Source organism: Larimichthys crocea, chromosome XII (genome assembly GCF_000972845.2).
Source record: "Larimichthys crocea isolate SSNF chromosome XII, L_crocea_2.0, whole genome shotgun sequence".
Classification (NCBI taxonomy): Eukaryota; Metazoa; Chordata; class Actinopteri; family Sciaenidae; genus Larimichthys; species Larimichthys crocea.
Genome location: NC_040022.1, coordinates 13333607 through 13349863, shown reverse-complemented (window position 1 = coordinate 13349863; position 16257 = coordinate 13333607). Strand labels below are relative to the sequence as shown.

Here is a 16257-nt window from a genome sequence, read left to right as displayed (position 1 = left end):
AAAACAGATAAAGTAATTATTGTAGGTGATTTTAACATTCATGTGGACAACCACAATGATAGTCTTAGTACTGCGTTTATCTCTTTATTAGACTCAATTGGCTTTTGTCAAAGTGTAAATAAACCGACTCATTGTCTGAACCACACTCTTGATCTTGTTCTCTCATATGACATTGAAACTGATAATCTAATAATCTTTCCACAGAATCCTCCATATTACTGGACTATAAGCCTTTGTCCAGAAACTCCTACAGCAGATGTTTATCTGATTTTTTAAGGAAATTTAAGGAAGTGATTCCTTCAGCATTGAATTCAATGCCATGTCTAACTGTAACAGAGGACTTGTCTGTTTCCTTTAGCCCTTCACAAATAGATCATCTTGTTGATAGTACTACAGGCTCATTACGGACAACTCTAGACTCTATTGCACCTCTGAAAAAGAAGACAATTAAACAAAGAAGGCTAGCAACATGGTATAGCCAGCAGACTCGTAAATTAAAGCAAGAGACACGTAAATCTGAACGCAAATGGCGTGCCACTAAACTGGAAGAATCTCGTCTAGTCTGGCAAGATAATCTCAAAACATACAGGAAGGCTCTGCGCTCTCAGGATGCTGTAGGTTCCTATAGGGCGGCTGTGGCTCACAGGCAGAGCGGGTCGTCCACTAATCAGATGACCGGCGGTTCGATCCCCGGCTCTTGCGGTCTGCATGTCGAAATGTCCTTGGGCAAGACACTGAACCCCAAATTGCTCCTGAAGGCTGTGCCATCGGTGTGTGAATGGGTATGAATGGTTAGATCCGCAAACTGATGAGCAGTTGGCACCTTGCATGCCATCAGTGTATGAATGTGTGTGAATGGGGTGAATGAGATATGAAGTGTAGAGCGCTTTGAGTGGTCGGAAGACTAGAAAGGCGCTATATAAGTACAGTTCATTTACCATTTATAGTCTCCAAAAGTAGATTGGGAGCCAGAGCTTTCAGCTATCAGGCTCCTCTTCCCATTCTGGGTTCGGGAGGCAGACACGGTCATCACTTTTAAGAGTAGACTTAAGACTTTCCTCTTTGATAAAGCCTATAGTTAGGGCTGGCTCAGGTCATCATCAGTCTAGGATTAGACTGCTGGGGGACTCCCCCTCCCCCCAGGGTTATGCCTAGCCAGGCACGGTATTGGTTGTAGATACAGTCACATCTCCCTTACCGAAAACCCTCTCTCTCTCTCTCTCTCTCTTTCTCTCTCTCTCTCTCTCTCTCTCTCCTCCTCCCTCTCACCATCTGTGGACATGTCTCGTTAATGCATGTTACTAACCAAACTTCCCCGGAGTTTCTGTGCTCTGTCGTCCAGCAGGTTCTCGTGGATCGTGGCTGCTGCTGTGATCCTGCACGAGGTCCACTACACATTTATTACTATCATTATTGCTACCATATCTGCTACTGTGGTCATTTTATCATTCATTGTCATTTTGTCAGTCATTGTAATTGTACAATATGTTTGTGTTGATCTGTCCTGTACACGTGGCATCCATTGCACGTCTGTCCGTCCCGGGAGAGGGATCCCTCCTCTGTGGCTCTTCCTGAGGTTTCTTCCACCTTTTTTCCCTGTTAAAGGTTTTTTGTGGGCAAGTTTTTCCTCACTCGAACCGAGGGTCTAAGGATAGAGGGTGTCACTCCCTGTACAGATTGTAAAGCCTCAGAGGCAAATGTACTTTGTGACTTTGGGCTATACAAATAAAATTGATTTTGATTTGATTTGATTTGATTCAAAAAGCACACCTCAAATAATCATTTTTAACATGTTTATTTAGACACAGGAGCAGCTAGCACTTAACATTAGCATTAGCATGTTAACATTGCCATGTTAACATTAGCATGTATTTAATTCTTAGTGCTTGTTGCGCTGCAGTCTGAAACACATTGCTCCACACCTTCAAACACACCTCCATCCATGGGCGTCCTCCGTCATCCACCCACAGTCAGCGCCTACTCCAATGGAAGAAAGCCACCGCATGCCGCGCGGTTTTCAATTTGTCCTCCAGGAGGAGTATTTAGGATAGGTGCAAGTCACCGGTATGGAGAGGTAGGAAGAGGAGAGTCCCGAGGGTCGCGAACTGAACAGGGCATAGTGTTGTTAGCGTGTGGTTAAGTCCACGTTTGATATATGCGTTGCTGGAGTCCTGTCATCCCGTGGAGTGGATTGTGTATTTCTTTGACTTGGATCAGCTGTTTCAAGCGTCAGGAGGTGCCGGTTCCGGTGGAGAAGACCGACCAACCGACTGACAGACTGACACATTTATTTTAAACTTCGGTACAGTGAGTACCCGTTGTACATTTTGTTTTCGTTGTTCTTTTCCTTTTGTTTTTGTACTGCAACGCGACGAGAGACGCTGGTTTATTTTGAGTTATTTCCTTATTTTTGTGTGGGTGTCCGCGGTAAAACCCGGAGCGGATTTTTTGTTTTGTTTTGGCATATGTCTGAACTGAACTGTGGGTGTTGGAAAACCCTGGAACAGACAGTTCCCAACCAAGGACTGAACTGAACTCTTGTTTTTTGGTTACTCCGGCAGTGAAAAAAAAATATATTCACATTCTGAAAATCACCTTGCAGGTGTGTTGATTGCTTATTTATTGCTGTGCTAAGCTGCCTGTTTATTATATTTGTGGGGGTTGACTGCATTATTTTTGTTCTGTTTTATTTTATTTTTTTGTCAGACTTGACTCTGACTAGCACCCCGGCATTCTTTGTAGTTGACCCGCTACATGGTTAATGGTAATTAGCATGTTAGCAAATTAGCATGTATTTAATTCTTATTGACTAATAATAATTGCTAGCACTAACGCCCTAGCAATTAACATTAGCATGATAACATTAGCATGTATTTAAGTTTTAGTGGCTAATGCGCTGACACACTAGCAATTAACATTAGCATGTTAACATAAACATGTTAGCATTAACATGTATTTATTTCTCAGTGGCTAATGCGGTGACGCACTAGCAATTACCATTAACATGTTAACAATAGCATATATTTAATTGTTAGTGGCTAATCCCTGATGCACTAGCAATTTACATTTGCATGTTAACATTAGCATTTTAACATTAGCATATTATCATTAGCATGTTAACATTAGCACGTTACCATGTTACCATGCTTTATTACAGTAGTAGCAACTTAAAAGTTCCCGTTCAAGCTGAACGCCAGCTGAATGGCAGCCGTCTTCCAGCTGAGTTCCAGCCGGTTCCCTGCAAAGTCCCGTGAAGGGAGAGACCCCCCTCCTTCTCCCGGGCGTGTCTATTTTTTACTGTAACTCCACCCATTCGTGTAATTACAGGGTATGACCAGGAGATGGCGCTTCTCTCACAGAACTTTTTTACAGTTGTTCTACCTGGAGATGACGTAGCTTACACACCTCGTTAGCATTCTCGTTGCTCAACCTTTTGTTTGCGCTTACAGTAATGGGCTTTTTGGTCTCTCAGTGTCACAGATCACAGAGCGGAAAATGCAGCTGGTTTGACTACTGCATACTGTACAGTAGCCGTATGATTTGAGCGTGTTCATGAATTGAAATTAAATTTAAGGTGTTTATATCTAACATGTCAGCATTCACCAAATCAACAACATCTAGGCTGTTCTGTCTTTACTAGCGGTGGGCCGTTATCGGCGTTAACGTGCTGCGTTAACGTGAGACTCTTATCGGGCGATAAAAAAATATCACCATTAATCTATTTGCAAAGCTGTTCCAGCCTCTCAGGTCGCTTTTTTACTTTTTTACTTTTTTCTCTTTTGTTCGTTTTTGTTTTCTTCACTGTAACTCCGTGGAGTCCTGATCTCTATAGCAGTTTAGAGAGTTTTGTGCTTTTGTCATGTTTTTCTCGTGGTTTTTCTTGGTGATGTTTTTTAAATGCCGCTTCCACCTGGACAGCTGCCTTTGTTTACTCAGAGAAACAGCTGATCGCGCTAATGCCGGCCGGCATTGGCGCAATCAGCTGTTTGATTGGCGCGACTAATCTATGGCCACCACTAGTCTTTGCATAATTACAGGAGCGTCTCTTCTCTTGTGTTCGCGCCTCTCTCTCGTTTATCTGCATGTAAACAACAAACTAACCCTTAAAAAAGTTACAAAAAACGGTTCGGACGTCTCAGGGCTGCCAGGCCTGTGTGTCAGACCTGCAGATACAAGCGATGGTTTATTTTTAATTAACAGTTTATTTGGAGGGGAGGGCTCGTTGTTGTTGTGCGACATAGAGCTGCAGAGACGAGCGTTTTGGAAGCCCTTTGTTATGCAGGTATTTACTGTAGTGCACGCTTTAGGCCAGGTAAACCATACAAACCTCATTAGCATCTCATTGTTTGCACTTGATGGGCTTTTTGGTCTCCCAGTGTCACAGATCACAGAGCGGAGAATGCAGCTGGTTTGAGTACTGCATACTATACAGTAGCCTTGTGATTTGAGTGTGTTCATGAACATGAATGACTCCTTTTCATTTTCGTCCATTCCATAGGCTAAATGGCGTAAATGGAAAGAATATTGTAGTGACCCGGAACAATGAAACTACGAAGCAACTGGTTTTGCTGGACTTTATTCCTAATCTGGAACACAGGCTCCTGTGGCCGTAGCCAACGGCAAAAAAACAATAAAACCAGGCAAGCACAGCAGCATATAACATTAACACATTAGCTACTTCGTGCCCCTCATCGCCATGGCAACTGCCATGACTGACAGGCTTCACAGCCTCTAACAACGCCACCCCCCCAGGCGTCACCCCATACACTGCAGCCTAACTTACTGAACACAACTCAACAGCCACAGTGTATACACAGCCCGTTACAATATGTATGAAATAAGTGAAGTATGTTTGGTCTTAATAAAGTTTGCAGTATATATGTTATGTTTTTATTCTACATGGACACCACTGTTTATTTTCCACTATGCCTCCCTCCATTATAATAATACACGGCACAGCTTTTTAAAGTCCAGAGAGAAGTCTGTTGCAAAAGTCCACGGTGACTCTCCTTTGCCAAAACGTCTGTATGTCCTCGACGAGCTCCTGTTTTGTGCCTGGCTTAGCCTCCTTGCGAATAAAGTCTTTCATGGAATGCCTAAATATATGTTTGATGGTTTCGTAAGCTTATACTGCAAACTTTATTAAAACCAAAAATACTTGACTTATTTCATACTTGATTCACCCGTAATTCTTTCGATTTGCGCTTTACGCCATTTAGCCTATGGTCACTGTTTAAATCAACAACATCTAGGCTATGTTACGGACGTTACGAGCGGAGTTTTCTTTAATAACGCGTTTATGTTGGCATGTTCTTGTTGCTGCCTCAGTGTTATCTTATCACAACTTTTTTTTTTTCCATCAACTGATCCGCTGATCAGCTGATCAGCTCACCCCGGCGTATCTGTTCAGATGTGTCTTTAGACAGTCGACGGTGAGAGCGGAACATCACTGCTCCTCCCCGTGGACAAATGAGGCATTGCAGTTGGTTTTCACACAGACTGCTTAGGGGCGTTTCCAGTCGGGGCCTCACTGACTACGTCATCGCGGGGGATTACATTTCGGTCACGCACCAGCCAAGGACCTTGACAGGACCTGTGACGGACCAGCCACGGCCCCGTCACGGTTGCGTCACGGAAACACGGGAACTTTTAAGTTGCTACATCTGTAACATTAGTATTTATTTAATTCTTAGTGGCTAATGCGCTGACACACTAGCAATTAACATTAGCATGTTAGCAATAGCATGTTAGTAATAGCATGTATTTAATTCTTAGTGGCTAATGCGGTGACGCGCTAGCAATTACAATTAACATGTTAACATTAGCATTTATTTAATTCTTAGTGGCTAATGCGCTGACACACTAGCAATTTACATTAGCATGTTAACATTAGCATTTTAACATTAGCATTTTATCATTAGCATGTTAACATTAGCATGTTAACATTAGCATGTTAACATTAGCATTTATTTAATTCTTAGTGGCTAATGCGCTGACGCACTAGCAATTAACATTAGCATGTTAGCAATAGCATGTTAGCAATAGCATGTATTTAATTCTTAGTGGCTAATGCGCTGACGCACTAGCAATTAGCATTAGCATGTTACCATTAGCATGTTAACATTAGCATGTTAGCAATTAACATGTTAACATTGGCATGTATTTCATTCTTAGTGGCTAATGTTAATTGATAGCATTGACGCGCTAGCAAATAACATTAGCATGTTAACATAAGCATGTTAGCATTAGTATGTATAGCAATAGCATGTATTTAATTCTTAGTGGCTAATGCGCTGTCACACTAGCAATTAACATTACATGTTACCGTTAGCATGTTAGCAATAGCATGTATTTAATTCCTAGTGGTTAATGCGCTGACGCACTAGCAATTAACACTAACCCTAATTGCTTTCTCTCTGCACTGTGTCTCCCCAAAACATTCTTTTATATCACCCATACCCACACTGTGTTTTACACATTACATGTTACATTACATGTCTACTTATTAATATTGTTGATACTTGATTGCTTGGATACACACATATATGGTTTTAAATGAGCCTAACTGGCACCCTTTTACTCCCATTGCCTTCTTATTCTATTTTTATCTTCATTTTATTTCCCTTTATTATGGTCTAGCCCCGAACTCCTATAACAGGGCTTTTTAACATGACACTTATATGAACACTTTATTTAATTATTTTTAGACGTAGTTATTTATTTATTCTTCATGCATTTCGCACTTTAGCGCTGTTTTTGGTCTTGGTCCTCCCGTACATTATCCCTGTGGATGAGGTTTTGGTTGCCTACAGTATATTGCATGCCTCCCTCTCCACATTGTATCATTGTAAAACAAATTTTCATATTGTTCTCCCCCTCTGACCAAGTCCATCCAGCATCTACTTACTCTGAACCTCTTTTAGTTGTACATCTCTGCTTATGTATAAAAAATGCCCATCCCTTGCCTTATTCTTTTAATATCCCACTGTATCTAAAGTATTTTATACCATTGTCCCAAGCAATGAAGTATCGATTAATTGAGAGTCTTGTGTTCCTTCTAGTGTGTGGGATTCGAACCCAGTCCTTCCATGGCCCAGACCCCTGGGCCATCAGTGTCCCTTATTCAAGCACCTTTAACTCTTACCTATCCTTGCACTCTCCCCCGGAGAGCGGCCCAGTGCTGGGATCCGTACCTGGGTCCCCCATGGATGAGCCCAGTGGCTGAACCATTGAGCTACCAAGTCTTAGGTCAACTTACTCCCATTTAGTGTCCCCATCTACACCCACACATATATATATAAGGGCAGGCATTTAGCTCTCCCACAGACAAGACCTTGGCCTAGACCACTACACTGTCAGCTCAGATAGAACTACTTCACTCTCGACTCTCCCAAAGGATACCATAGCACTGCAGATAGCAACTGGCTGGGCAACCAAACGCTACGGCAACAGACTTTCCCCACAAACCATTCACACAGTTAAACATCTATTGGACCTACAGGATGACCACAACCCACCAGCTACGACTTCCCCCACTCCTCCTACATGTCCCTGTTTATAGGCAGTTCCTCCAAACCAACACTTATTCCCCATAGCAGAAGAACAGGATTTTGGACTTTGGTCCACGCAACTCTTTGGTCGAGGAGATAAATGCTCACAGTCAACAGACAGATTCAGAACCAACCAATGCACACACACCCATCAACAGGGGGGACAGTCATTTCACATAGCTTCTGGGGCCACGCCCTCTCTGTTATAGAATTTTCTATCCTTAGGTTACACATGGTCATGTGTGGGCCTTGTGGTCCTCGGCAGTATTAATTGTGTGTCTTTGACTAGGTGCCACCATATCTCAACACTGTGGTGGCCAGGGTCAAAGAGGCCTGTTGCTGCCTTCCTAGTCATAATAGATAGCTTATTGTTCCCGTTCCAATCTGCGTAAACAGACATCTGTGTCCCCAGACTAGAATGTGTTGACAATAACACCTCCAAGAGTGAAGACATTCTCTTTGACTAATTCTGGTTCGTAGTATTTGGGGTGTGATCTTTGGGTTTAAAGTATATGCACCATCACGAGTTCGTCAGAATGCGAGACTGACTCCCGAGCCTCTACGGCATTGGGAAGTTGGACTAACCTCAAAAGGTCCCTGAAAAACATTAAATAAAATTTGGTAGCCACTTCCCACCAGTGTGCTTTCAGTGCCTCTTCGCTCGGCAGGAAGAGATGGTTCAATCGACACCAAAACCGACCTTGTGCAACCTTTCGTTCAGGAAATGTGGTCAAAAGTCCCCATATGTCCAACTTTTCCTCTATATAAAATCTGTCTATGCTTCCAACTTCCAAATTCTGCACTTCCAACTTGGAACTGTCCACAATATGGAATGTGGAATTGTCCAGAATCTGGAAGCTGCCCCAAGTCTAACCCCATGGTAAGCGAGAATGTGGAAGGGTTCCAAATTCTGCACTTCCATACTGGTACTGTCCACAATATGGAATGTGGAATTGTCCAGAATCTGGAAGCTGCCCCAAGTCTAACCCCATGGTAAGTGAGAATGTGGAAGGCTTCCAAATTCTGCACTTCCAAGTTGGAACTGTCCACAATATGGAAATGTGGAATTGTCCAGAATCTGGAAGCTGTCCGATGGTAAGTGAGAATGTGGAAGCCTCCCCACTGGAAGCTGAACTGTCCATATTGTGGAATTGTTCAGATTATGGAATTGTCCATGATCTGGAAGCTGCCCCAGCTCTAAACCCAGGCAAAGTTTATTGAATAAGAACAATAAAGTCATACAAGTCAAACATCAATTTTATTTTAATTACCTATGAGAACACACATTACAGCACCAGACTGCCCTGAGCCTGGGAAAATTGCAGCAGCAGCATGACTCTGGCTCTGGCTCTGATTCTTTGGGTTGTTCAGACACCAAACTGCTCCTCTTCCATGGGGGAACTGACACAATGGTTGGGGCGCTGGGTTGGAGGTGGAGGAATCCAAGAGGGGGTTGAATCGAGCAGGTCAGTAGGCCTGGGAAGGGGTCGGGGGGGCACCAATTGCCCTCGCTTTCTTGGTCTGAGAGGTATGTGCTGTTGGTTCCACTGATGTATTGGTCTGTGCACGATGGGCTGGATCGAGAGATATTTATGAACTGTGTATGGAGAAGATAGGTGAATAGCATGAAAAGCTGCACCAGACCTAGCGTATAATCAATTTGCCATCCTTGTCTACTCACCTTGAACATGTCACACACAGCTTCCAGGTCCTGCACCGCCTCAAAAAATAATGAAAAAAGTGTGAATATAGAAGCATTCCATGTGCTTCCGAATTCTGATCAGTTGCATTAGCATTAGCATGCTAATTAGCATCTTCACTAACATCAGCCAAAATCAAAGCCACATGAATAAATGCACCACACGTTCGGTCACCAAAGGCAGGGTGTCAGTGAGACTGACAGTAACTAACCTGTGCCTTTTGCTCCGCACAAAGCACCGGCAACGACTGTGCTTTAGCGCGGCTCATCCAGCTGCTGATATTGTTTTCCCCACTTGTTTCTACTACTTCCTGTTGACACAGGAAGTGAAAAAGTTGATTCCACATTTTCACCTACAAGCAATTCCACATCTTGACTCTTTGGGAGGCTTCCAAATTCTGCACTTCCATATCAGAACTGTCCACAATAAGGAATGTGGAACCATCCAGGATATGGAAGTTAAGCCTCCCCACTGGCGAGAATGTGGAAGCTGAACTGTCCATATTGTGGAATTGTTCAGATTATGGAATTGTCCATGATCTGGAAGCTGTCCTAAGTCTAAATACCACCATTAAGCGAGAATGTGGAAGCCTTCCAAATTCTGCACTTCCAAGTTGGAACTGTCCATAATATGGAATGTGGAATTGTCCAGAATCTGGAAGCTGCCCCAAGCCTAAATACCACCATTAAGCGAGAGTATGGAATGTGGAATTGTCCAGAATCTGGAAGCTGCCCCAAGTCTAAATACCACCATTAAGCGAGAATGTGGAAGGCTTCCAAATTCTGCACTTCCATATCAGAACTGTCCACAATAAGGAATGTGGAATCATCCAGGATATGGAAGTTAAGCCTCCCCACTGGCTAGAATGTGGAAGCTGAACTGTCCATATTGTGGAATTGTTCAGATTATGGAATTGTCCATGATCTGGAAGCTGCCCCAGCTCTAAGCAAGGTTTATTGAATAAGAACAACAAAGTGATACAAGTCAAACATCAATTTTATTTTAATTACTCATGATGACAGACATTACAGCACCAGATTGCCCTGAGATCGGGAAATTTGAAGCAACACCCTGACTCTGGCTCTGGCTCTGGTTCTTTGGATGGTTCAGACACACAATTGCTCATCTTCCATTGGGGAACCAACAAAATGGTTGGGGCGCTGGGTTTGGGTTGGAGGTAGAGGAAGCCAGGAGGGGGTCGAATCGAGCTATGCCTAACTGGTGGCGTGGGAGGTGGGTTGAGGAATCCAGGAGGAGAGCGTGGGACCCCAGAGGTCAGTAGGCATGGGGACGGTGGGGGGGGCCACCACCGATCGCCCTCGCTTTGTTGGTCTGAGAGGTATGTGCTGCTGGTTCCAGAGATGTCTTGGTCTGTGCACGATGGGCTGCTGGTTTTAAAGCTCGCGAGACGTTTGAGTCTGGATGAGCGGCTGTATCGAGAGGTATGTTTGAACTGTGTACAGAGAAGATAGGTGAATGGCATGACACGCCACATCACAAAACTACCATACAACTGATTTGCCAGGCTCATCTGCTTACCATCTTCACGTCACGTCAAAAGCAGGCGCACTGCCTAGAAAAACAATGTAACTGGTTAAAACATGGAAGCAAAGCACATGCTTCCAGATTCTGATCTATTCCACTAGCATTAGCATGCCAAATGACATAGCCACAGATATTGGGAAAACTCAAAGACATGTGAATAAATGCAACACTTGTTTGGTCATCAGAGGGAAAGGGGAACTTCAGATTGTTGCAGACACCCACCATGACTTACCTGCATTTGTTACTGCTTGGACCGTGCTTGGAAGCTGCCAGACTTGCTCTTCCTCACTTGGTTCTGCTATATCCTCGTTGCTGCTACTTCCTGTTGACACAGGAAGTGAAAAAGTTGACCTCCTCAGGTAACAGGTGAGAATGTGGAAGGCTTCCAAATCCTGCACTTCCAAATACTGCCTATGCTTCCAACTTCCAAATTCTGCACTTCCAAGTTGGAACTGTCCACAATATGGAATGTGGAATTGTCCAGAATCTGGAAGCTGCCCCAAGTCTAACCCCATGGTAAGCGAGAATGTGGAAGGCTTCCAAATTCTGCACTTCCAAGTTGGAACTGTCCACAATATGGAATGTTGAATTGTCCAGAATCTGGAAGCTGCCCCAAGTCTAAATACCACCATTAAGCGGGAATGTGGAAGGCTTTCAAATTCTGCCTTTACAAGTTGGAAGTGTCTAGAATCCTGGAAGCTGCCCCAAGACTAAACAGATGGTAAGCGACAACGTGGAAGAATCAATGAGAATCTGGAATTTTTTGGTCAACCTTTATCCCATCACATTAAGTGGTGGACAGCATTCCCTCTACAGTACAACATGGGATGATATCATGCATCACTCAAACTGCACTTCACGTCAATGTCAAGAGTGCACACCACTGTCCAGATGGATACTCGGGGGTTGACCCCTGTATGACTGGGGGATTGGTGGCCAAGTCCCCGTTGGCACCTGTGTTTAAAAGAAGCTCAGGCTGCCTGGCGCTCGGCGGATTGTCATCTGGGGAATCCTCAGCAGGAGGCTGAGGCGGTGACCTGACTCTGGCGTCGGGACTGGTGCCTGAGCTGTGCACGACAACATTCAAACCGCCCCCCTGCACCTCACTGATGTTGACCCTGGAGAGAGATATGGAAAAGAGTTAGCAGACTTAGGTGGCCACCTCAGTGGGGCAAGGCGAAATAAAAGGGAAGCCTCTGTCTTACTCATTCTCTGCACCTCGGACGGAGATTCCCCATCTTTGGCATGGGTCCACATGAGCCACAGGTTGGGCAGAGGGCCCCTTGGGCCGCAATCGCCGCGGCACCCCCCATTCTCGCTTTGGGATCTCGCAAAAAACTCTAGATCTCAACTTTGGCTGTGTGTGGGTGGAAAAGAGTTGAAGGAAATGAACAAACCACATTAGAGATATCCCACAGTCTAAGAGTAAATCTTGTCTACTCACCATCTCGGGTGGAAAAGCAATCACAGGCGATGCACCAGCCACGAACTGAAAAATAATGGTAGTAGGTGTGAACTTGGAAGCATAAGGTCTGCTTCCAAATTCCTATCAGTCTTGCTACCATTTGCTCGCTAATTAGCGCATTTCAAGTGCCGGCGATATTCAAAGCCACACAAAATAAGCACGCCACATGTTTGGTCTCAGGAGGGAAAACATGACTTGCAGCTGGTGCCCACTCACCTGCATGTTGTTTCAACTGCAATTTCAACTCGGCCGACGAGGAAGACGGTGCCGTGTGTGCAGTTGCCCAGCCCGTTTTCACCGCTTTTTTTTCCAGCTTCCCGTTGACACAGGAAGTGAAAAAGCTGACCTCTGCTAATGAGTGAAAATGTGGAAGATTCCACATTTTTACCTACAAGCGATTCTGCATTTCAACTCGACAGATGAGAATATGGAAGTCTTCCAAATTCTGCACTTCCAAGTTGGAACTGTCCAAAATCTGGAAGCTGCCCCAAGTCTTCCTGTCTCACTGGCAAGAATGTGGAAGGCTTCCAAATTCTGCACTTCCAAGTTGGAACTGTCCATAATATGGAATGTGGAATTGTCCAGAATCTGGAAGCTGCCCCAAGTCTAACCCCATGGTAAGCGAGAATGTGGAAGGGTTCCAAATTCTGCACTTCCATATCAGAACTGTCCACAATATGGAATGTGGAATTGTCCAGAATCTGGAAGCTGCCCCAAGTCCAAATACCACCATTAAGCGAGAGTATGGAGGGCTTCCAGATTCTGCATTTCCATATCAGAAATGTCTGCAATATGGAATGTGGAATTGTCCAGAATCCGGAAGCTGGCCCGAGTGTAACACTGACGGTAAGTGAGAAGGCGGAAGCCTTCCAGATTCTGCCCCTTCCAACCGAAGTCAGAACTGTCCAGAATCTGGAAGCTACCCCAAGTCTAACACCATGGCTAAGTAAGCGAGAACACTGAAGAAAGAGGGACTACTCACCAAGATCTGGAATCTTGTGCCATCATTCCACTGATCTGCATTGGCCACATGCTCCTTTGTCATGCTTGTCAGCACCACTGACCGGTGGCCACTGATTACACATAGGTAACCCATCAAGTAACCCATGAGAGTAGAGTGTTGGTCCCTTTGGTATCCATCTTTGTCTATGGCATCTAAAAAGGCAAGGCAAGGCAACTTTATTTTGTATAGCCCATTTTCACAAACAGTTTGTCTCGAGAGCAACAGAGAGATCTCTAACCCAGGACGGACAGGCGTCTTACCCATCAGCATGGGAATCCGTCTCTTGGCGGCATAAAGGAAGCTTAGTTCCTGTTCCGAATCAAGTTGGTTGTCTGTGGAGAAGAGAAGAGAGAAGGAGCGTCAGCCCCCCGCGTGAAGGAAATGTGGAATGTTGACACTTGATAAAAGAACTAACTGGTCTTTTGCCGCTTGACCCGCTGTTGCCGGACGACAACATCCCTTCTAATTTCAGCTTGGAGCCTGGTCAACTCATACAGTACACGGTCAAAGTCTTCCACCTTCAGTCTGCTCTCTTCCAAGAAAACATTTTTGACATGTTTGTAGAGGCTGACGATATTTAGCGTCATGTTCCGAATTGTGGTTGGCATATACCCCTTGTTCTTCAGGTAATTCGGGTATCTGTGGAAGACGGCGCAAGAGAGGTGCGACGGACAGGCACTTCTATTTGTATAGTCCGTTTTCACAGTTTGTCTCAAAGGGCTTTATACAGCATTATGACATGACAAACAGACACACACTTACTTCCTGAGCTTGTCCATCCAGGCAAGAAATCGCAAGTCGTGCTTTGTGGCGCTTTCAGGCAGGCTACCCACCATGTAATAAGAGAACCGGAAGCAATGAGTAGCGACCTGATTTGCATTGTCGATTGCTTTCCGGCCATTCCGGCCTGACAATTTGAACTCCTGCAGGTCACCGATGCCCTTTTCTGTGAGGGATGGTGGGGGGGGCAAAGAACGTTTTTTTCAAATCTTGCACTTCCAATTCTTGTAGTAATAAGTGGGAATGTGGGAGGCTTCCAGATTCTGCACTTCCACTTCGGAACTGTCCAAAAGCTGGAAGTTGCCCCAAGCCTAATCCAACGGTAAGCAAGAAGGTGGAAGGGTGGAACTGTCCAGAATCTGGAAGCTGCCCCAGGCCTAAACCGACGGTAAGCGAGAATGTGGAAGGATGGAATCATCCAGAATCCGGAAGCTGCCCTGAGTCTAACACTGACGGTAAGTGAGAAGGTGGAAGCCTTCCAGATTCTGCCCTTCCAAGTTGGAAGTGTCCAGAATCTGGAAGTTGCCCCAGGCCTAAACCGACGGTAAGCAAGAAGGTGGAAGGGTGGAACTGTCCAGAATCTGGACGCTTCCCTAAGCCTAATCTGACGGTAAGTGAGAAGGTGGAAGGGTGGAATTGTCCAGAATCTGGAAGCTGACCTAAGTCTGACAGACCAACAATCAAAGGCACACTTACCATACAGCGTCCCCTTCATTTCGCATTTCAGCACTTGATCTCCTTTGAGGGCAGAATCGGGGGTCTTTTGAAGCGGTTCCTGCCGTGCGCGCTTCTTGGCTGTCGTCGACTGGATGTCAGAGGATGTCCTAGCTGATGACATGGAAGTCCTAGCCACTGCTGGAGCTTCCTTTGACATCTTCTTCAAGGCGGCTTCCAGTGCTTCCACCCGCTTCAGCAGTTCCAGACATTTACAGTTGCAGCAGGATGATGGATTGCTGTTATTCCCATCCTTCGTCTGGGAACTGTAACGTTGGCAACTGGACTGGCTGGACATCGGAGTTGAAGGCATCCTCCACCACTGACCCAGGGTTGCAGTGGCGGCACCAGCAGATGACAGCGGAGCCGAGGCCGTACCCAAAGGCTTCTCCCACCAACCCTGGGTGGGGGCAGAAGTCATCCTCTGCCGACTCTGGGTGGTGGCCGTGGACGGGATGGAAGGCGGAGCCGAAGTCGTCGGACCACGCTCCTGCTCCTCCTCCACCACTGCCGTGGCCCCCTCCTCCTCCTCCACCTCTTCCTCCACTGTCTCCACCTCCTCCGCTACTACCATGTCTATGCCTTCTTCTTCCTCCGCCAACACCACGGCCTCCTCTTCTCCCTCCTTTACCCCCTCTTCCTCCTCCATGTCCTCTTTCTCCAGGCGGATTTGCCATGTACTCTTGAGAGGGGTAGGTGGTTGGACCGGCTGTCCGGATGAGTCAGGATGCACCACCCGGGTGGCTTGCTCGGCACTGCTGCTCATGCTGGGCGCGAGGGATTCCACGGTCAGGTCCATAGCTCCATCGTCGTCTGGAGGATGAAAAAAGCCCATGCCTGATTATGACACACTCCTTCTCTTCCCTAAACCTAAGCTCGTCTGGGCTTTACCTGGATCGCTGAGAGCCCCAAGAGTGGAGACCATAGGCGGGTAGGGGTCGGTTGCCCGGAGGTCCATAAACTCTCAGGCGATGGCAAGCCTCCTTGCCTCTAGCATTATTGGCTCTCGTTCCTGCGTGGTAAAATGGTAAAATCGGTCAGATGGCGCCACCACCGACAACCCAGTGTTTTGACATAGGTGTCGAGGCAGCTTAACTTACCGCAGCTGACATGATTTGGTGGTGTCTCAGGAGGTGTTTGTCCAGGCGCACAAGGCATTGCCTGGAGCAGATTAGACAGTCCAACGGGCCCGAAGTTCTGTGGAAAGCAAGACAAAGAGGCAAATTCTGTATTTTTATAAGCAAAAATATGGAAGGCTTCCAAATTTTGCACTTCCACACTGAAACTGTCCAGAATGTGGAAGATGGAACTCTCCAGAATCTGGAAGCTGGAATCCAAGAGGAGAGCCTGGGACAGCTTCCTGTGGACACAGGAAGTGAAAAAGCTGACCTCTGCTAATAAGTGAAAATGTGGAAGATTCCAAATTCTGCACTTCCAAGTTGGAACTGTCCACAATATGGAATGTGGAATTGTCCAGAATCTGGAAGCTGCCCCAAGTCT

At 45.6% G+C, this 16257-nt stretch overlaps 1 protein-coding gene and 1 long non-coding RNA gene across 2 annotated transcripts; both read right to left on the bottom strand.

The window, feature by feature from the left end:
* Positions 1–10304: 10304 nt before the first annotated feature.
* Positions 10305–11362, bottom strand: LOC113747157 (uncharacterized). The gene is made up of 3 exons (XR_003463392.1): positions 11028–11362; positions 10790–10823; positions 10305–10703 (listed from the first exon to the last, which is right to left on the bottom strand). It is a non-coding gene; the product is annotated as an uncharacterized LOC113747157 (long non-coding RNA).
* A 1630-nt stretch (positions 11363–12992) lies between these two features.
* Positions 12993–15947, bottom strand: LOC104938579 (uncharacterized). The gene is made up of 9 exons (XM_027284992.1): positions 15858–15947; positions 15649–15769; positions 15329–15570; positions 14740–15190; positions 14026–14209; positions 13679–13902; positions 13524–13595; positions 13243–13415; positions 12993–13142 (listed from the first exon to the last, which is right to left on the bottom strand). The coding sequence occupies exons 2-9, from the start codon at positions 15713–15715 to the stop codon at positions 12993–12995; spliced, it is 1563 nt and encodes a 520-aa protein (XP_027140793.1). The 5' UTR covers positions 15716–15769; positions 15858–15947.
* Positions 15948–16257: the final 310 nt, after the last annotated feature.

Bases quoted from the DNA above. Each gene is read 5' to 3' on its own strand.
- LOC104938579 (XM_027284992.1), bottom strand. From the start codon at position 15,715: ATGGACCTCCGGGCAACCGACCCCTACCCGCCTATGGTCTCCACTCTT. The intron at 15,191-15,328 runs GTAGTAGCGGAG...GCCACCACCCAG, and splicing joins AAGAAGAAGGCATAGACATG to AGTCGGCAGAGGATGACTTC. The intron at 13,143-13,242 runs GTGAGTAGTCCC...TTCGGTTGGAAG, and splicing joins GCACAAGATTCCAGATCTTG to GGGCAGAATCTGGAAGGCTT.